Below are 23,193 nucleotides of genomic sequence, written 5' to 3'. Positions count from 1 at the left end.
CGCGGGGAGCTGGCGGGCCGTGCTGCCTCCTCTCCCGCTCCCGGGGCTTTGCTGGCCCCGGCTCGTGCTGTGACGCATGAGCTTTTTTCATCTTGTGGACTTCCAGCCCGTTTTATCGAAGTCGCCCCTCACGCGTTTTAGAAATATCGCCGGGTTGCTCTCTCTACGGAACAAGGGACTGAAAGAAAAGTGCTGCAGCTGCTGCAATCCGTAGGTAGGGCCTGAAGACAATTTCCACTCCTTAGCCTCCGACAGCCGTTGTCCCAGGGCTCTTTCCACCCCCGAGAGGAGCTTACTATCTGTCGTAACAGCACGCTGAACAGGGGTGAATGGACCGTTTTGTAGATAAGAGCAGCTCTTATTCTGGGTTTTGTATAGAGCAGCTCTTATTCTGGGTTTATAGTGCGACCTATGTGCTGCAGTTCAGTAACCTTTAAGATGGTCTTGTGTATGCAGTGGTCGTCATGTGACACTGCAAGAGCTGTGTGACACCACCAAGTATTCTGCATCCCAGTGTGAAAAAGCTAAAAGCTAAAAGCTCAACGGTCCTGAGTTGGCGGAGGGATGTAATTCATGTGAAGTGTAGGTGATGGGGGCTGGGGATGGGTTTTAACGGAGCTGCTCTAATGCTTCCCCCAAAGGGAGTGTGATATTCAAAGTTAAACATAAAAACTTGGTAAGATACAGTTGAATGCAATGGTAAGTACATGATCATTACCCCATAGTGACAAAAGAGGGGAAGAAATAAATAAAAGGAGGGGTTTAAACTAGGGTGGGATTACATTATAGTCATGCTTAAGACTGAAGAGCTACTCAATGTAATTTACTGCACTGTTCGCAGCAGCTGCCTGATGTCACCATTAGAGCTAAGAAGACATCAGATAAGGCATCAAAGGTGGTGGGATGCAGATGAGATCTTCATGTTCAGAAGTGATGAGACACTTTGTAACAGGAGGAAGGATTTGAAGAACAGGATTTGGCAGGTTAGCTGCTTGGTACATAGGGGAGGAGAAGCAATTTCTTGCGCGTGGAAGTCAGGATTGGGAGAAGGCAGCGAAGAGGGTGATTCTATGGGGAACTCGTGAGTAACATACGCACTTAAAGTGATAGAACCCAAGATCACAGTTATCCAGAACACTTTCGCTATAAGAAGCTGCTAGAACTTGTAGCACTGTGCCTTCTGTTGGGAAGTGTGTATTTTTTTTATAACTTTTTTGTAACTATTTAATTATTTTTAACATATCCTGCTTATTGTTTATTTTTCCCCCCAGCATTTTGTCACTACCTTCTTTATGTTTCTCCTTGTGGCATAAACGTGCTGTAAGTATGTGAGACATTAACCAGTGATTTTGCTAGCAATTTTTTGGATCGTTGGGAAACAAAAGTAACAACTGCTGCTCTCAGAGCAGATTAGAAAAGTAATGATCACTGTGAGTACGAAGTGGAGAGGGAAAGTGACAGTAGGCTGTGGTGTTGAAGTCTGGGATGAAAAGAGGGCTTCCAGCTTTGGGAAGGAGTGGACCCAGAACTTATCTCCATTATGAATAGAAGAAAGTTGAATCAATGGGTTACAGAATGTAGACTATGCAAAACAGTCTCAGGAATATTAGTTCTTATAGCAGGACGCTAGAAATTTCAGTCACTTATGCAACAGTATACAATTCTAAGAGTATGAATTCTAAGCCACATTGCTTTTTTCATAATTGTGAAATGGGGTATTAATTCCTGGAAAGGGATGGTGTTAAGCTGTTGTATCTTGGGTCTAGTGGTTGTATCTTAGTCAATCGGTGTCCATGTATGCATGGGCATGCATATGTTAGCATGTTTTCTCCACTCTGAAGCTGAAACTTCATGCTATATGGAGGTTATGTTGAAAGTCCATTTATTGTGTGCTTTTCATTCCATCATTCAGAATCCCTGGTTCTACGGGCTACTGTGAAAAAGTATTTCACTGATTTTTCTTATGTCTCGAGCAAGTTTGTAAAAAAAACCCAAAAAACAACCCACAAAAAACCCAAAACAACCAACCAAAACCCCCAGAGAATTACAAAAAATATATTGGTGCAACTATACTGATAAAAGTATTTCACAGAACAAAGCCGAACTTCATTACATCCAGAAATCCGTTAGTTGATACATAGCTTTCCTCTTCCCTCTCAAAACACGGACAGTCAGTAGCTGGTGCATAATTAAACGTAACACTGTAGTTTCCACTTAGATTGTACTAACCTCTATTTTATAGGTTGATCTTTTTATTTTCGTCTCCAGGACTAGCCTAATTGCTTTCCTAGGGGATTTGCATTATCCTTTACCTTCCCCCAAAATGAGTTACATTATTTGGAGCCTCTACAGGTAAGGGAATTAGCAGCACATCCAGTCTAAAATGTGGATATTTTAATGCTAATGTATCTTTAGGTCATTCTAGCTTAAAATATAAATGTTGTATGAGCATCAAGTTTCACGAAGTCACTAGCGTAGTCTCTGATATAGAACAGTGATTACATTAAAACCCCCAGAGAAACACGCAATTCCTTCCGTGTTACAGTTCCATGAAAGAGCCGAGTACTGATTAAGTTCAAGAGTACAAGATTTACAAAGTGGTTTTGTTAAATATATGCAAACCCCTATGTGGATACTTCTTTTAATCACTTTCGTAGCAATTTATTTTAGTTAAAATAATATAGGAAATTGCGCATACAGTTGAAAATTGAATTTAGTGGAAAATACTACTTTGTGAACGTGTATGTAGATGAGGCCTGCATTTTGTCAAAAAACGTGGCCAACACGAACAAATAGTTGTTGAGCTGTGAACGTAATACATGCTTCATAACTTCACAGATGTACTTTCTCCCAACTAGTCACGTTCCCATTTTTTCACAAACGTTACAAACTTCCAATACATGAAATGAAATGACTGAAATAAAAAGACGTCTAATCATAAATGCTATTAGGACCTAAAATACTCACTCCCTTAGCCTGGAGAAATAAGAAAATGTAAATATTGAGGCTTCTCTAGCTAGTGAAGACATTTGATTATCAGACTGGGAAAGCAGAACCATTTTCACTACCAAACATAAAATGTGATTTACATGGAAACTCTGTATATAGCAGGGCATCCCCCCTCCCTATTTCACCTGTCTTCTCAGCTGCAGCACTTGCATATTCAAGAATCTTAACTTTTCATGTTCACATGCTTTTTTTACCTCATGCTTTTAGCATTCACGTTGAGCTCTTACAGCCTGCATGTAAGGGCAAATCTAAGAGAACGGCAATGTTTGTTAGAAGGTCATGCAAGGTCATGGTGTGTAGCACAATTAGTATGCTTTATTTATTGACACGTTAGTAAAGATATTATCTACGCTGTTGATGATTTGACATTATTCTGGTGTATATTCAAATTATAACACACATAGGCAAAAAGATTAGTGTCATCTTTTGGCAGAACAGTTGCAGAAAAAGCAGGATGATTCTGAACAGCCTCTCTTGGATTGTCTTCCTAGGATGTCCTGTGCGTAACTAAGCCTTCTGAAACTGCAGCATGTCCAGTGATTTACCTTCATCACTAAAAGAGATGCAGTTAATTGGATAAGGACTTTTGCTTTTCCCTTGATATTTTTATTTATGCTGTTACTCAGTATCAGTATTTATTCTATTAGTATACTTTAAAACCACAGAAGTTCAGGAAATAACCCTTGCCAACTAATCTAATTTGCTATCACTTGAACAGTAAGGCAGTTATTGCAAAATCATAACACTTCACTGTTCAAACAGACAGGATTTTTATGGCTCCCCAACTGAATTTTGCTCCTGCCACTTATTATTAGAGAACATTACCTTTAAGAGAGACTTGCAGCTGGTATTGATGACAGGCAACGAGACATTTGTTACTTATCCTCTTGGGCAACAATTATCCAGGTGCAAGTTACCAGATGCTCATTGGAAGGGAAAAAAAGGCAACGTTACTTGTTAGTGAACAAAAGTGCTCCTGATTTGGTTTTGCATACATGAAGTTTCCAACAGGGATCAGAATCAGCCAAGCTAATCTGCCTCAGAGATGGCAATTTCCACAGGCTATACTGGGAACTACGTATTCACTGGTAGGATGTGGGGAAATTTTGCAGAAATACTGAAGCAAGTTAGGAGCTGCAGAAATCAGTAACTTGGAATTTGTCACCCACCTGCTTTAAGATTTAAATTAGATTGCACCTGGGCAGATAATACTGTTTAGAGGCCCAGAATGTGCTTCTTCCATGCAGCCTTCCCTATCATTCTTTGAACAGTTGTTGTCTCCTCAGTTGTGCTGTTTCTTTCTGAGGACACGTTCAAAACAGTAGTAAAGGAAATGCCTAACGGGACTAGCAGATGTGTTCAGCAGTACGCTTCCACACTTTTGCAATTTTAAACAACTACACTGCTTCTCGTGGGTAGCAAGACAGTTAACATATGTGCTGACTATTAGTACCAACATGTGCATGGCTTTTTTTTTATTAATAGAACAGTTGCAAACATTGCTAGAAAAGAAGTCTTCAGGATTGTTTAATTATGTAAGATGTCAATAATAGCTGCCATTAAGAATATTCTTGACTAGAATGTGTCTGAGGGGGCAAGTGAATATTCATGTGACAATAGTAGAGTATCTCGTTCTGTTCAAGAAGCTAGGGCCATTTTACTGGATCTCAATTTTCAGGAGAGTGTGAAAGTAGAATGCTCAGCTCAGCTTCTGCTGCTTTGGTGAATCACAGCTATTTGGTGACAGCACCATTAGCTTATTTCCTAGATAGCTCTGCAATATAAAACTGTGAGAAGACTGAACTTATGTATTTTTACTGCACTGACCATGCCTTTGTTAGAATTAACTGTAAGACATGAATAATTTTTCACCTTATTTGAACTAATCTAGAGCCAGCAAGTAACTATGCGGTAACCAAGGGCTGTAGCTTAGAAGTGACTAAACAGTAAATGCTGCAACCTTGTTAAATCATGAAAAATTTATTTTCATTACATATATATGAAGGTAAAAGATTTCAGTCAATAGTGTTTTGAACAAGCATTTCCGACATGAACCTGTTAGTGTAGCTAGGCTGAAACTTAATGTAAAGTTAGTGTTTTGCCTTTATTTAGTAATTAATTTCTAATGTGTATATACAGAATTCATTCTCCTGTTAGAATACCAGAGACAGTAATATTGCAACATTTACATTCCTCATATAAAATGGTGCAATGTACATTTTCAGCTTGGTGTAGATATATAAATATGTACAAAATAAACATTATTGTAATTAATATATTCAGACCAGGTATTATTTAGCAACATCAAAAGCAGATGCACATAGATTTAAATGAAAATGGTGAAACACACCTTTATGACATTAGTGACTTGCATATATGAAGTAGTACAGATAAAGGCTCCTCTTTCAAGCCTTCTGTGGGCATCCAATAACTTTAGTAAAAACAAAAGTAATTGAGAAGCATAAGGTAATTTTATATATAAGTGTCATGATCAGATGGTTTACTAGGGTCCATCTTGATCACAAATGGATAACAATGTAAAACATACACATTTGTTCAGAGCATAAAATATTGCACAACAGCAATTTCTTTTGAGGAAAATAATTCCTGTGTTTGTGAACAGCAAAAATGGTTCTTAATGCATTAAAGAAATGATATATTTGCAGTTTCTAAACCAAGGAACATTCAGTAATACTGTCAGAACTGTCATCCATCAACTTCTTCCCAGCCTGTTTTATGGCAATGGTATGTTATTAGCAAGATTTGGCAAAGAGAGAAGGCAGAGAGACAGTACACGTATGTATTTATCACAGGCCAGACCAGATCCAATAGTTACCTAAACCAACTGCTGGATAGTTGCAGTTATCTGACAATTTCGCCCTTGAAGAAATATGAAAGTCTTCAATGCTAGTCACAGTGATAATCACACAGTAGTAGAGTACGATTCCATTCTTCTCTGCTTGGGAACCATCTTGTCTGAATTCCCAGTCTGAAGGGTGCTTTCCTCAGTATCACTGTCACTGCTGTCTACAACCGTGTGATCCAAAGCCATCTGACCAGTCCTCCTGTGTAGATGAAAGTTCACCCCACTCTCCTGTATGGAGTTAGTTATAAAATCTTCATCAGAAGAATGAAATGATTCATCATCTCCTGTGAAATGGTTGACAATGTGAATCCCATCAAAAGTGGGTTGGTCTGAGAAGTCTCTCTGGCCTTTTAGGCATTTGATCTGTTAGAAAAAGTGGAAGTTAACAGTTAATCAGAGCTGAAGAGTCCAGCAGTAAAAAAACCCCACATTTCTAAGAAATGTCTCATTGAAGTCTTACTGGATTAAATTAAATGCTAGATCTAGAAGCAGCACATTTGATGATCACTTCGAAACTCAGCTGGAATCAGAACAAAGTGACTTCTCGCTTCTGGCTGCCCAAGCAGATTCCTTGAAAGAACGTCTTAAATAGTACTTGGAATTTTCCAAAATTCTCCTTCCACCCTCAGAGTATTTCAGTTTTAAGGCTTAATAATCAAGGTACCTAGAATCACTAATGACAGATTCCTCCAGGCTATTTACTGCATCTTTAATATCCCCACGAGGGATGGTTTATAGTTAGTTTTCTAGAGGGGCCTATTTGTTTTGACAGCACTTTTGGCCGCACATCTTACTTTTACAGCTCCATTCTTTCCCTTATCAACTGACTTCTCACTTGAGAAAAGCCCTCCCCCAATCCCAAAGAGCAGCGTCCCAAGTGAATATTGCCAGTTTCGCACAGCCACAGGAAAAAAAAAAAAAACCAGAGAATATGCTTAGTTCTGTCTACACTGCAAGATCGAGTGTCTTTTCATTATCTAGTTCAGGCCCAATGAGATTTCAGATCAAGAAGTATGAGAGAAACTTCTCTTTGTACAGCATAAACAGATTGTAGGTTCAATTTTAAGAGAACATCAAACAAGACAAAAATGATTGTCAGACCATGGACAGATACGATAACATTTTAATTCAAAATGCACCGTGGCGTGATAAACTATTACAACCATGCATTCAGGCTATTAAAAAGTAAAACCTAAAGCTCTGAAGTCTGGCAAGTCCCCTGTTAATTTAGTGAAAATAACTGCAACTCATGGAAGACACTTCTGAGGTTATTTTTTGTAGAATCTCACTTTTGCTAGCTTTTAGTAGCAACTACCTCAGGGTCAGTTTGACAGTCTAAGAGTATTAAGATAAAAAATCCTAAGGATGCAGAAAAACATTAAAAATGCATTACAGAAACTTCCTAATGTCACTCTGGAAGCTTTAAAAGGAAGATGCATGAAGTGCTATTTTGTAAGCGACTTTTCACAGTAACAGAGACCTGGAAAATAGAAAGAAGAAAAAGCCTGAAGAGCTTCTTTACACAAATCTATTTGACATTTCAGAAATCTGACACAATATTCACTTTGATAAATAAAAAGCGCGTGTAGGTCCTTGCTATTGACACCAATAGAAGATTTTACCTGTCCATTTGGGGAAGAAGGAATCTTTGTACTTACCATGGACTTGTGCAAAAGATGAGAATAAAAAAAGGGTTGAAAAAAGATCACAAGAGTCATAATCATGCTAGAAGCCATCAAATCGGATGTTAACAGTATGTAAAAGCCCCAGCTTTTAACGTATATCAAAGCATCCCTGTTAGGAATATGGGTACATGCTGTAGATCTAAACCTTCACTGTAATTACAGGTACTAATGTTAGTTTTTTGCATTTTCTTCACATACACATAGGCTGCAGTTTTTTCATGAGGAACTTGCTTGTGTAAAGGCAAGCAAAACCAAAAGTTCCACAATTGCACAGCATAACTCATGATGTAAGTGAAATCAGCTTATGCCAAAGATTAGATACTGGACAATAAAGTATATCTGGAATAAATAATTTTTACTAGCTTATATACCTAGATACAGAAAGCCTGATACAGAGATTCTTGTGTTATTTAGAAATATTATCCCTAAAAATATCCTGCAATATGATCAGATTAGCTGCCACATTAAGTTTCCAAAACAGCTATCAATTTTAGTCACTAAGAAAATAAAACACAGAAAAACAAAATGAAACCCAACAATTTTTCTCCACCCTCACCACAGAAAAAAGCTCCACTGTACGAGCGACTACAAATTTCATATTAGAGTAAGAAATTATATGCTTTTAGGTCTGCACGCTTAAGCCATTGGTTCACCTGAAATTATAAAGCTGATGCTCAATGTTAGTTGTTTTGAACATTGAAAAAGCCAAGCCAATGACCTCAACTGTTTTCCCAAAGACTTCAACACATGATACCTTTAGATGAATGTATTTAGGTAACATGACAAAATCATGGCTTCACGGTTTTAGCAGTAGCCTTTCCAAGCACCAAATGAGACTCTGGAAAATGCTGTTGGCGAAAAAATTGTGAATAGACACAGCCTTTGCCAGTTCCTAAAGTAAGTCTGGGAAAACAGTGCGTTGTTCTCTTTTGTTATTCTAATGAAAGGATGCACAATCTGTGACCTTCCAGAAACACTTCTTTTGACCTGCAGCTTCACACTTGCCTGCCCTTTTTCTCAAGTACTCCTCACATCCAAGGGGAACCAGACTGCTATGAAGAAACATGAACATACCATAGAGAACATATGTGACAAGTCTATCGATGGTCATACCTCTAACCTCTCTGTCTGCTTGAAAAATAGCTGTCTCAGCCAGAAGCACAGACAAAACACTGTAGCATTGAATTTGTTTTTATTATGGGGATCGACAGGCTGGATAGCAACACTGCTGCAGAGGACACGGGGGTCCTGACACACAGGAGGCTAAAACATGGATCGGCAGTGTCCCCTAACAGTGACGAAGGCTAACAGCATACTAGGCCATATTGACAAGGGCATAGCCAGTACATCATGGGAACCGATTCTTATCTGGCACTTGTTAGACTGCATCTGTCCTACTCTGCACTTGCTACCTCACTCCTTCCTCAGTACAAGTAGATTCAGTGGAGAGGCACCAAGACAGTTAAGGGGCAGGAGCTTATGCCTTAAGATAACAGAGAACTGGTTCTTTACTGAAATGCATGGTGGAAGAAGAGACATTGATCATAACACAAAGCACAAGGTTGTGTTTGAATATGAAGGGAAAATAATTGCTACAAGGCTAGTTAAGAATTAGAACAGGTTATTCAGAGAGACTGTGGACTCTCCATCTCCAAACCCATCCCCAGTGAGTTTCAACACCCAACTGACAAAACCCTAAGCAACCTGCTTTGAATTCAGTGTTCATCCTGTTTTGAGCAGGCAGTTGGACAAGAGGCCTCCCAGGGTCCCTTCCAACCTGAAAGATAGACTACAATTCAGTGAGATGTGTGAAAAGCGTGGGCAGTGGGATGCATATTACTGTTCTTATGGCAGCATTTTGAGTTTGAAAAATTGAAATACTTTGTACCTGCCAAAATTACTGCACTTCTTAAAAATGTAAATGCTGTCCTTTGAATCCAAATGCCTTTACATTAAATGTCAGTACATTAATTTATCACAAAACCTAGTCTTCAACAGAATGTTACTTTTATTTTACAATTGGAAATCTATCACTTTAATCTTGAAAATACTGAAAACAAGTTGTTTTTCAATTGAATGTAGAATCTGATTTGCATCTTAAGTAGTTTTTTTTTTTTTTTAAACATGAATGTTGATGAAAGCAACTAATCTTCATGAAGTTAAAAGTATCCAACATAACAGGTTGGGAACAACTGTGCACTATTTTCAGTTTGTGTAGTTTCAGAGTTGAAGATACTTCAGGGGCACCTCAATCTAATATTTGTTCGGGAGCATTTCTGAAGGAGCCTGATTATCTGCAATTTCTGTTGCAACAGAAAGGCTTTGTAAGGCTTCTCAAAGCATTTGGAACAACTTGTAGACAACATGCGCTCCAATGCAGTTAGATACCAGCGCCTAATGCCAGCTTACGGCTCTAAAACAGAGGTTTCTTAAAATGAAAAGTTTTGTACTGCTCACATAACTTTACAGTCTAGCAAGTGAGGCTCTGCACTTCTAATAGAAAAAGCAGTATCTTTTTTCAAGATGGGAACATAAGAAGTGTCCTACTGGCTCAGGGCGATGGTCCATCAGCCTAATATTCTGTCTCCAACAGTGACAACAGGACTCCCATGTTGTTTTATTTTTAAGGGAAAGCATGTGAATATGACCAATTCTTGCAATCCATTCCCTTCATATTCCCAAGCCCCCACTCACTTGTCCAGAAACTGTTGTAGCAGATATGAGAGTGCATCTCTTCCTAGCTGTTTCAGCATCCATTTATAGACCAGTTGTCCATGACTGATTTTTTTTTTTTAATTTGCTGTCTACCTCCACAGCTTCCTGTGGCAGTAAGTTCCAGAAATTCCTTTATTTGTTTTAAACTAATCTCCCACTTGTTTCAGGAATTGCCCCTGAATTCTAGTAATGCAAGAACAAATTCTAGTAATGCAGGAACAAGTGGTGAAAAGCAGTTCTGCAGTCATGATTCTGAAACTTACATCATACACCTCCCTCAGCCTTCTCTCCAGAACAGATGAGTCCCAAGCCTTCTTAGCCTCTCACGAACAGGCAGTGCTCAAGACCACTGATCATTTTAGTTGCCCTTTAACTTCTTTACAGACCTTCTTTAAACTCTCTACATCCATCTTGAGGTGTAGAGACCAGCCCTGCACCAAGGTTTCGTAGTGGCAATATAAACCCCTTTATTTTGTTTTTAATATACTTCCTGTTGATGCCAACATTGTCTTGTCTGTTTTGGCTACTGCAGCACACTAAGCCAATGATGTCAGAGGACTCTCAGCGACAACTCAAAAGTATCTTTCCTGATTTGTAACTACCAATTCTGTGTTTGCCATCGTGAGGCATGGCTTAGATTTTGCAATTCATGAGTTACCTTATTCACATTGAAGTTCATCTGTCAACTTTTTAAGAGAGACTTCTTGAGATTCTTGCCATCAGTGTTTTATTTGAACATGGAAAAAGAGCTTAAAGTAGGAAGTAAAGCATTATGCCAAGATCTTGTCATTCGTGTAGTCAAGCATATCAAGATAATGGGAAATCTGACTAAGGACTTGGGGGGCAGGGGGGCACCCCCACCCCCCCCCCCCCCCCCAACCCTAGTTCTATTCTATCCTTATCATTCCACCTGAAGGAAACAGAACAGCCCTTTTTCTTGCAGCCATGTTGAGCAGAGTATGGACTTACACCCCAGGGTCTGTCACTTCTGTTCTCTTTTGTACAAAGAACTAACATTGGTTAAAGGCTTTCAGTTTTGGGTCTGGCCCTCCTTCATGTGAAGGGAACTAGACCTCTGTCACCCCAAGTGACATTCAAATGAACCTTGGCTATTTCTTACTGCTTCAGTTTTGCAAGAATCTCAAATCTGATCACATCTGTAAAAAAAAACAGGTCTGGTAAACCCACGTGTTTTGCTTTTAAAAATCCAGGTCAGGTCACATTGTCTAGCTGGCTGCAGCTTCAACCCATTTTCCTACAGCACATTCATGTGGTCTTTTGGATATTTCAAAGGGTTAATAACATTATGTGACCAAAATGTATGTCATCATTACCCCTTCAAAAGCCAGCTGAATCAAGAACAGAATCTTAACGTTTGCGTTTATATACCTTCTTGTGCCTAAAGAATTCAGCATTTTAAAGACAAACTGTATGTCCTACTAGTCAACATATGAAAAGACTTTAATTGTACATACTTGTAACAGGTAACAGCGTACTTTCACAAATTCAGAAGAGCTGAAAAAAGGCTAACAATCAGATCCTTGAACCTCAGAATAAACTTTCTTACCTGATGCTGACTGCCTCATCAAGCCAGGCATGAAGGAGAGACAGTAAAGAGAAATTTAGAAGTTTTAGTACAATTCAAAAGTTCTTCCATGTTAAATCATAGAATAGTTTGAAGGGTGCTAGTCAGTTGCAAGCAAGTTATATTTCTAAGCCCCTTTGTTTTTTAAAGAGAGAACACAGGTCAAATTTTCAAGTGGGACTTCATGAAAGAGAGTTCTACTTAAGCTCTGGGAGACATTTTTATGTTGTAACCCGTGAGGATTTTTAAAGCTAGGAATTCAGTGGTGGAAAGAAGTTAAACTGTTACTTTCTGCTCCCTTTAAAAGGCCTCAGTAACTAATTCTTGAAAGTTACTCAGTTCTGAAGTAGTAAAGAAGAATTTTAACAAAGCTCGCCAATAAATATTCCATCTACTCACAGTAGGATAAGCAAGCAGTACACAAGTGAGATAAAAATATGATAAAAATACGACCACTGACTTGGGTGAATGAAATTGGTTTTGGCAGAAGGCAGTATGTTAAATTTTTATTTAAAGAGTAACGATACTGAATTCTCAGTGCTTTTACTTATAGCAAGAGGAGTCTAAAAATCAGAGTTCCCTCTTTATTTGTCTCCACCTTAGTAACAGTAGGAAGTCTTAGTAAGATTTCCTGCTTAAAAACCAAACATGATTCAAAAGAAAACTAGAATGTTGCTGAAAGTATGATCTAACCACGTTTAGCTGAAGAGAAACAAGTCATAAGCATTTTCAAATATCTGTCCTATGATTCAGAAAAATATTGTCAACTTGGCAACATGAAAAGAGAGATTTAGAAGTCAAAATCTAATTACAAGCCAATTAAAAATATCAGTTATGATCTATTAAATTATAATCACATTTAACATGAATAAAAGCAATTTAACTGGAGTTCTTAAAACTTCCTGAGACTAATGGTTCACAGCATCTAACAGGATCCCTTATCATACTTAACACAGTTGACTGCTACTTACTGCTGACCCTCTCCCATTGTGACGAGATCACATGCACTAGTACACTATCACTTCTTTAAACAAAGCTCGCAGTAACTTCTTTTGGAAAAATGCTTATCTCAGAAAATGAAGCAGTCGCAGCATCTCAGACTGAATTAACAGAAAATACGTTGTCATTTGGGAGACAAACATCAGTCCAGACAAATACTATGTCCAGTAGGTACTACAATGCACAAGCATTTCTGCACATGCACACAAAAAGAATGAACAATGTTAAGGTTGCAGACCTTTTCATGCTACTTTTTCACTTCCATGAACACAAGCCACTCAGATATCTTAAGCTCTCTGAAGCCCATTTTTAAATATATGTTTGTAGTTCCACAGTGAGCCACATTCATACTGAAACCATCGCAACATGAACACTGCACAAATGGAGACATCACGAGCTAAACGAATAGTTGCAGAAACTAATATTAGCAATCTATCATCTAAAACAATTCTTAGCAAGTTTAATGGCTGCACAGCTACAATGCAAATGGGGTTTCTGAAGTTCCCCAACAGAATCAGCTTCCTTCTATGAAAGGGACTGCTAGGCATGCGTTGTGACAGAACTGTATCAGAGCATTTTAATGAAAGCCATTGCTTATTGGTCTTTGAAAAGTCTGAGATTTTAAAAAAGCTTAAGTATGGTTTAATATATCTTGCAATAAAGAAAAAGTTTAATGCAAAACCAAACCAACTTTAAAGACATTCTTCACTTTCCTCAAGCACGAGAGTTTTTACCCAAACATGTGGTCATACACAAAAGACTGAGGATAGTCTTTTGAGACCTTCCTGACAACTTGTATAGCTCTCAAGATTACGTGTAAAATAAGACTATGTGTAAAAACAACACATATTGCATATAATACAACAACATTCTTTGTTTAGAAATAGTGACACGTTCTCTACCAAATTTAAAAATAAATTTGAAAAAGATATGTTAAGTTAGAAATGTGTTATCATTGTAACTGTACTAGGACAAAACTCAAAGTTGTGGCTTTTATTTCAGTGTTAGTGAATTTCCTGTTTCACTTCAGTTAATGTTAAGGGTTTTTTTCTAAAGCCATAGCTATAAATGCAGCCATAATTAGGATTATTATCTTGTAAGTAACAGCCATGAGCTGTTATTTAACAGCCATGCCAGACAAGGGTCATTCTTAGAAATTAGTGATGATTCAAGAAGCCCAAAGCAACCAGACCAAACATGCTGAATCCAGGAACTCCCATTTACCCTGCTTGCTCCTGTTACCTGATCACTGTTTTCCCTCCTGAGGAAGAAGCCCTAATACCATGGACTCACTGTTTGAAAGATAACAGCTGAGAGGGACTGTATGGGCTTCTCTTCCCTGAAATCCATATGAAAAGCTGCAGAGATGGCCACTCCCACATCTCTTACCAAAGCCATTTTAGATTTTCCAGTGTCTTATCTTCCTCTAGAGATTTAAGAACTGACTTAGAATACATTCTGTAGACCTCAAAAGATATGCAAGGAATATGATAAAAATAAAAAAGGGGGGAGGGAGGGGGTAGAGAAAAAAATCACAGTGAACCATCTTTCCTTTTCACTGTGAGGCAGACATGAGAGAGATCTGCAACAATCAGATATCCTTAGCAGAGAAATTCAGGAAATAGGTTACATCTCCATTTATTGCTTTCACACAGTTGTCTTTTTTTTTCCCCCCTTCTTTTTAATTTAAAATACTAAGATTAAAACTCTTGCAGAACAACCCTGAGTCTTCTCGGATTTCCTAAAGATATTCTGCTTCAGCTTAAGATCTAATTTTGAAATTGATACAAGACAATTATATTCTCAAATAGGAAGTGTTACTATGCTGTTCTTTCTACTGCTCCTTTCCCCGAGATTTAATTTTGTGTCAAAATTCAAAAAATCCCAGCAAGTTTGCTAGATTTTGTTGAAATCAAGTTGCTCAACACGTTCTAATGGGTTGTTGAAGAGTCAGGGACATAAGGAGGAAAGTGAAAAAAATCTAAAAATGCATTAAAAAAAACCCTGGAAAACTATATCAGGGAAGTTTTACTACAACACTAACATGGACAAAAATACTTTTTCCCCTTGTAGTTCACCTAAACGACAAATATTGAAAGTTAGCCTGAAGTGTTCGGGGTGCGGGGTTGACATAAATTTGGGGTTTAACAGATTGGAATCACCATTACACAGCTTTATGGTTTGTCTTGGGGGTGGGGGGAAGGCAAAAGCAAAGAGTGATGTAAGGCAATACTCAAGATTCTAATCAGAGTCTAATTTAACAAATTAGACTAGGTTAAGCAAAATCAAGTAAACTGAAATTACTGTTTAAAAAAATCAAGTGCATTAGGTACTGTGACTTAAGAAAGCAGGAAATGTCTTGATCACGCTTACAAATAACATGCAGAGAGAACATTTCAAAATCTGTTTGCAAAATTGCTTCCTTTACTTAGTAGTTTATAAATCACTACTAAGCATTTCATTTATCATGGAGGCTTTTTTTTTTTAAGACACAGTTTTGTCTTTTATATCCTTTAAATGCGGAAATTCATTTTCTCATCTAAAAATTTTCATCCAGCAGAGGTTTCAGTCAGATAAACAAAATGCTGATTTTTAGGGAGTATAGCAATGACCTTTGAAATAAAGTTGTTAGCCAGTCCCTGTAGGATCCCTGCAGGAAGAGCCAAGCTGCACTCCAGCATACTCAAGACTGTCTGGGATCTACCTTAACACATTTGGCCATTTATTTAGGACTGAGTTTAGCATGACTAAAACGGGAAACCTGCACAACCAACAACGAACCCTGATAAGAGTTAATGATTCTAGAATAGTGCAAGTTTAGCGGTTTCTATAATATAGTATTTCTAAAGAATATAAAATATAAAATAGTTTCCTAAAGAAAATTAACTCTGCTTTGTATGGATGAGTTCAGAGCTGTATTTCCTTCCTGCTAGCATTACCTCATCTGCCCCCCAAACAATTTTATAATGCTCATACAAAGATAAAAATTAGTTGACAAAAATTCTTAGAGGACTTGGTGGAGTATTTGGCTCTTCATTTTGAAGTGCAATAAAATGAATCTTGGACAAGAGTTCATTTGATTTGTTAGGGGTTTTAGGACAAGCAGAAAGAAGCAGATAGAGAAAATTAATTTTATATTACTTTCGGTATGGCAGAAGGTTCAAAGAAGGCTGATTTGCAGCATAACTTAATGGTAGGAAGACTGCATCTGTCCATATCCAGTTATCTCCAGGGTCTCATATGTGCCTGAACTTCTTGATCCGCACTATCTCAAAACAGTACAAGTGTTTCTGGAGTTCATAAATTGAATTCAATCTAATATAGTTGCAGTATGATCTATCCACTTGTTACAGCAATTGCAGCAAAACACCTTGAAACTGGCAACAACAGAAGCTCATCAGAAGTCAGACCAAGTATTAAACTCCAGGCTCGATAAGCCTATTGTGGGCCCAAACCAGAACAACAGCGAATGACAATATCATATACCTGAACAGACCTAGGCTGCTTTTTTTGGTTGTACCAATATGGCTGCTATTCTTAAAAGATAAAAACCCAAAGAGTCTCTGGACTGAGATTTTTTTTTTTTTTGTCATCTGTAGTGGGATTAGAAGCAACAGTCATGAAGTACTACAACATTAGATGAATCTGCCCCACTCATCGTTAACTCTTTGGAATCCAAGCTCATGTATGTGATTAACTACTAAATTCTCCTGTTTAAGGAAAGAATTACCTTTGTTTTTGAAACTCGTACTTTTAAAAAGGATGACCCAGAATAACACGCTGGTATACAACCTGAAATATTTATCTCAAAAGAACTTTGCTGACCATATCACTAGACAGAGTTCAAAGCATTGCAGTGTGTCATAAGTGAAAAGCAAAAGAGCAGCAAGAAATTTCCAAGACTGAGTCATTTCAGGCTTCTGGGTTTTTTTAATAGCACTTAAATATTTGGCCTCTGTTTTAAATTGCCAGCTTCTGTAAGTCATATTCAGTCTCACAGCAATATAAAGTGATTTACAAAATCCCTATAGATGTTAGGAAGTTTAAATAAAATCTATGAAATAGTTTTAATGCATTAAAAGAAAGCTCATCTCCAGTTGTCCTGCTATTTATTTCATATTGTTCTGAATATACTCTTACATTTCCCGACTTAAGCTTTTATAAAAAGTGTTTTTTAACATTATCAGTTAAAGAGCACTTGAGCCAAAAGGAAATACGATGTTAAATGTATGTTGTATATCAGCTTTACCATAGACAAGTCTGCTGTATTGTAAACGTGACAAAGATTAAAACTAGCAACAAGTGTTCAGACCAGAAGGTTTCCAGTGAATCAGAACAGGAAACCAATAAAGCGATCAATGGGAGGTCATGACTTTTTGATCACTGCACTATATGGTTAAAGAATCTGGTTTTGATCTAGTGCCGTGTAATCAAATTAAACTTTGAAGTTCTGTATCAAATATGCAATTGAAATAGCAACAGTGCTAAGGAAGTACCCAACTTTTAAACTGTTTTCAAAAGAAATCAGTCTTTGGTAACTATAAGTCAGATTTTATCTATTGAGGGAATTTTTCTAAGATCTGACAAGTTTGTTGTAGTGAGATTGTATGCAATTCCAAAAAAAGTTCTAAGCTGACTTAGCCCTGGGAAGTTTCTATAAATAGCTAGTTGGTAGGTGGAAGGAAAGTTCCCAGAAACTCTTCCTACAAGAAGTTCTAATGAAGGTGTTTATTTGGAGTGAGGACACGGCAACAAAAATATCTTAAAACAGCAGCATGATCACACTAAATGTACTGCAGTTATTACATCCAAGGAACTACCTAAATCTCAATGCTCCTTCTCCCTAGAGCATACATCTATAAATACGAAAGTTACTGAAACCTCAAGCATTAACTAGAATGTACTGGCTGATACAGAGACTGAAAACGTACCCATTATGGGCAACAGTTACAGGAAATTATCATTTTGCACTTTTACTCTGTCCTTTTAAAGCAGGAGTTAAACTCAGCATTTTTAAATGGACTAAGTAACATTTATTTTTGCCTCTGATTGCAGAAATGACTTCCATCTGTGCTGGCTGCCATTCTGAGAGCGATAAAAGAATTTTAGGAGGGGTTTCCACCACATTTCCACTGTTTGCCCCACTTATATTCAGATAAATTTACAGAGACATATTACAAGCTAATACATAGCATTCCTCTCCTGAGCTTGTTACTCACATAGATGGCAGCTGTGTATGGTTGCTAACGCAACATTTTTTGCAAGGAACAACTACTCAGATAAATTCAAACCAGTAGAACCTCAATCCCTCCACTTTTCAATCCCCAAAACTTGATTTATAGACAGAAACATAGCTCTAATTAGTACAGCAGACAGGTCACGTAGCTTCAACACTCAAGAGCAGAGCATTATTGCAATGATAATTAACTAACTTTATCTAGAATCAGTTTACTTGCTTTGACAATCCAGACAAACTAAACAGGGACTTAGTATAGTTAAGTATAGCTAGCTACATTCATCTCTAATGCTGCAATCAAGAACTAGTATATTACTCAGCAAGACAGATCTGGAGTTTTGACGCAGTAGGATACAGTCAGAAAGAAAAAAAAAGGAAAATGTTTGTAAAGAGAACAATCATCAATCTTCGTTTATTTTATCACTGAATCCAACCTGTCAGTAGTGGCAGTGAAACAGTTAAGATTCATACCTAAAACTGTTGCTCTCAAAGCGAACAAAGTCATACCTATTCCGTTTGAGGACAGACTGCACCACTGTCCTGGTCACACTGTTTACATCTAGAGGTTTCCTTCACTCTCATGAGAGATGGAAGATATTTTGTTGATGGTGGTGTTGCTGGGGGGGAAGGGAGAGGAATCAACCTTATCTGATGCAAAGCTGAAGATGAGTTCATGGCCAAAGATTTGTGGAATGGAGTACCATCATTATGGAATCAATCCTACCTTTTTGGGCAAGTGTAACATGTCTGTGCTAATTACACTATGAACACCCATTCAAAATTAATTGAATTAAACAACTGATGTTCATAAAATATACAGGGATTCCATTGTGCCATAATGCTTGTGCCTGTTGATTGCTTAGTTAAGCCAGATGGTGTCTAAAGCTAGTGGTTTTATTAAGGGCAGAGTAACTAAACTGGAGAAAGTTACTAGAGAATTAAGATTACCAATCTGTTCAGTCTTACACTTCTGTAACAATCTTGGTATTATCAAGCCAGTATAACATCTCTGACTCTCAAGGACAAGCTGAACTAAAGGAATAAAGCAATTCACTTTTCTGAAGCATACAGTATATATTTAACTATCCTGTGTAGACAAAGCTGCTACATTAGATTGGGTGTTTGCAAACCACATGACCTCACAAATGCTATCTTATCACATCACAGGTTCCTCAGACTGACCACAACCACTTAAATCAGACTCTGCCAGCACAGAGGCTCTGTAACTTTGACACGTACTAGTAAAGCAACTACATTTTTAGCTGTCCAGCAGCCTTGCAACAACTTTGCCTGTGGGGAGGGAAAAATCTGATGGTCTCTTGTCCAACTGTGCTTGCAAGATACGGTAAAAGAAAAGCACATGATTTATTGTGCTATAAACTTCCACCACAAGTTGAAATGCTTACTTTGTAAATCTGAGGGCTAACATATTTCCTTTCAGGGACAACATTTCTTATCAAGTAAGAAAACATTTATAGAGAGCCACATATTTTGAAAGCATTTGTCTAGTAAAACAAACTATTAGAAGGTGTTAATGTGATTCTAGTCAGTATTGAGAAACAAGTGCTTTCCAAGAATTAATACAGTACTTTTAACAAACATTACAGTTTTAGTGAGAACTATGAAGTGAGAACAATGTAAAAACTGACTGAAATAAATCACACACAGATTAGCTGCTTTTATGAAAGCAAGCAAGTAAAATGACAATTGCCAAGAGACAAATACACATCTGCCTGTACTACATGGAAAGCAAACAGTACACTCCTTCCAGAAGAAAGGGGGAGGGGAAAAGTAAGTTGGCAACAGGCTGAGTGGAAGAGCATTCTATCTAATTATAAATTTTACAGGAAGAGTACTAGGCCTTTTTGGACTTGCTGTTCTCTCCTTAGTTCTGATGAAATGAATGTTACCTATTTCTGTTTCCAAGATATCTAAATGCTGATAAATCTGATCTTCTCTCATTCTCATTTGCTCGTATGATCTGATCCACTGCTAGCCATCACCCTATAAATATATCTTCAGAGGAGAACTTTAAAAAAATTCTAGTAGGTTGAACTTTAACTAGAATTCACTTTCCCCAATTAATCCTCCTATCTCCATCATGCAAAGCTATGTACAACTCATTCATAGCTTTAAAAGTTACTTAAAGATGTGCCCACACTGCAGTCATGACTGCAGCGCAGCATAGACACATCCAAACCAAGTCGCTGGACACCAGCAGTCCAAGTACAGCAAGATGAAGCTCAGTTATTTACCCTGCTTCTGAATGTAGTCTAGTGGTGCTTCAGATAAAAGAACATTTGATTTGGTAAGCATTGAATTTGGCTCACAGGAAGCCTAGTAACAAAACTAACAGAGGAAAGGAATAATGCTTCCTGCTGGTATCCCTCCATCAAGTCCAGAGGCTACTATTGTGAGAGAAACAGGAGCTAGGAATACTGCTATGGGATTGTTTAGTCCGGAGAAAAGGAGGCTGAGGGGAGACCTTACAGCTCTCTACCACTACCCGAAAGGAGGTTGTAGCGAGGTGGGTGTCGGTCTCTTCTCCCAAGTAACAAGTGATAGGACAAGAGGAAACAGCCTCAAGTTGCGCCAGGGGAGGTTTAGATTGGGTATTAGGAAAAATTTCTTCCCCAAAAGGGTTGTCAAGCACTGGACCAGGCTGCCCAGGGAAGTGGTTGAGTCACCATCCCTGGAGGCATTTAAAAGACATGTAGATGTGGTGCTTAGGGACATGGTTTAGTGGTGGACTTGGCAGTGTTATGTTTGCGGCTGGACTCGATGATCTTAAAGGTCTTTTCCAACCTTAACAATTCTATGATTCTATGGCCGATGCAGGAGTCATCATTTAGCTGCTTGTGAAGATATTCCCTCATCTCCTCAGAGGATAATCTGGGCTAAACTGTGCCGGAGGCCAGAACCACTCACTGTACCATACTGATTTAACATTATTAGCTAATAATAAAAAACCAAGGAGGAAATAATTTGGCAGCTTTTAAACACAGCTTACCTACCATACAAGTTTATGGTATTCAGAAACAAAGGAACTGTTAATGTGGTTTAAATTTTCCTCCTGTGTACTATAGTGCATTGAATTTTATTTAGGTGTTGTATTATGTGGCCTGTATAGGTGGAGTTTTTTAATCCTTTACACTGATGGCTGCGGTTTACTTTCCCTTCACCATTTTAGTTTCAGCAGTGAAAGCCTAGAAAGCTAACCCAAGTTGCAAAATGTATCCTTAATTCAACCATATTACCAATTACTCCTTTGGTCATAACTTATGCATTATTTATCCTCAAAGTAATTACTTTGAGTGTCTTGAATTTTATTTACACAAGCAAAATCTTTTAAAAGCGTAGTATTTAATCTCCAACTTTTATATCTCTTTTCATTAAGCCAATCTTAAAATGTTAGCTCACCAGGAACAAGATCAGACCATGCGATAACACCTATATCAGAATCTTACTGACTGCATTAAGTTCTTAAAACATAATATCAGATCCATTCCTAGATAAGCTATATGTATGTGGGAATGGAAGAGTAGTAAGCTAGTGGTCACTACTTCTTTGAATAGCCATCAAGTTTTCAGATACTGGAAATGGGAAATACTTTTAAAAAAATCGCCCCTTTTCTGCATTGTCAATATGCAAGAATTTAAATCGCCAGGCTCTCACTTAAAGTAAATATTATAGCCTCTTAAAAGCCTCAAAAATTCTTTTGGTGCAATAATAATGCTCCAGTCATATGTCATCTTGTTCTTTTCCATCAGCCATGCTGAAATATTGTTAACATGGGCAGTTTGTAGAGGGTTTTCTAACTGTTGGAACAGTGTGCCACACTAACATCAGGATTTTGTTTTTCATTCAAATACCAAAACCACATGCATAAGATTTGCACATTAGCAAACAATCTCATCCTTGCTTCCTCTCAAAATATTTCAAGTAATTATTTGTTAAGAGTATATCTCATTACAGAGGAACAACTATGAGAAAACTAGCTCTGTATTGTGTCTCTGACATTGGTTAATAGCAGAAGCCTGGGAAAGAATGTAACAATAGGCAAATACGTAGTGGTACTTTCCCAGAATGTTCTTCTCAAACTCCAGCAAGTAGCCCATTTTTCAATTATACACGTGACATCTGTGCATCTCCAGGGATTCGCCCCGCCTCCATGAACTTAGGCAGTTATTTTTTCCAATCTGTATTAACATGGATTTCAGTATGTGCAATGATTTTGGATCTAAAGGAATTTAATCTTTTACATTTGCAAAAATCATATCCTCTAGTGTTTTTTTCAACACACCTCCAGTTTCATTGGAAGATCCTAATTCTTGCACTGGAAGAGAAGTAAACAAACACTCCCTACCCATCTTCATCCCACTTACAGTCTGAATATTTTATACCCCCCCATATTCAAAATTCCTTGGATGAAAACAACCCAAACCATTTCAATTCACTAATGTTATCTAGACACCAAAAGTAGGTGAGTAGGAGTTAGCTGATCCTCCTCCTTAGGGTCACAAATTGCACTGGCTGCTGAAGGTGACTAGACAACAGCTAGAACAGTATGAGAAGCAAAAGCAAGGGCACAAAGAAACAAGTTAGTGTATTTCAAAATTTGCTATTTTGCTTCAGTTATCTTCCCTGGTAATGCTGTGTTTATTATGCTTTTAGCATTAGTTCAGTCAAGTCCTAATTCAGTCAGTTTTTTGTATCCCCTGGGAATGGCAAGAGATATAGGAAAGAAACATCCCAGCATCTTTTGAAAGCTCTAACTCAAATTTAAGACAAAAATTGCAGATCAATTCCCAGAAACCACCTTCTCTCCTCCACAAGTCTCCTTGACTCTACAGAGGTCTGAAACCTTTTATCTGGATTTTTTTTTTTTTAACCTAAGAACATAGATCAAGAGCAAAAGGTGCCAAGATTATAAAGAATAGTTTGTATGTCAAAAATGCCAAATAATTTGTCAAAAAAAAAAAAAAAGGAAAAGCATCATCACTAAGCTCTGAGTATTCTTCAACTGATTCTGAGCTAAAAACAACTACTGGATCCCTCAAGTATAGGAAAACGTTGTTAAAAATGGATTTTAAAGAGC

General features: G+C 37.7%; 1 protein-coding gene across 1 annotated transcript in view; it reads right to left on the bottom strand.

Moving 5' to 3' along the window:
- Positions 1-4,970: 4,970 nt before the first annotated feature.
- Positions 4,971-23,193, bottom strand: part of EVI5 (ecotropic viral integration site 5) — a 72,840-nt gene continuing 54,617 nt past the window's right edge. The window contains exon 19 of the mRNA XM_009333778.1: positions 4,971-6,238. Within this exon, the coding sequence (XP_009332053.1) occupies positions 5,933-6,238 (306 nt within the window). The 3' untranslated portion in view covers positions 4,971-5,932. The remainder of the gene's footprint in view (positions 6,239-23,193) is intronic.

This window comes from Pygoscelis adeliae, unplaced genomic scaffold (assembly GCF_000699105.1).
Source record: "Pygoscelis adeliae isolate BGI_AS28 unplaced genomic scaffold, ASM69910v1 Scaffold10, whole genome shotgun sequence".
NCBI classification, from domain to species: domain Eukaryota; kingdom Metazoa; phylum Chordata; class Aves; order Sphenisciformes; family Spheniscidae; genus Pygoscelis; species Pygoscelis adeliae.
The sequence above is the reverse complement of the archived record's forward strand: the minus strand, read 5'-3'. Positions and strand labels throughout refer to the sequence as shown.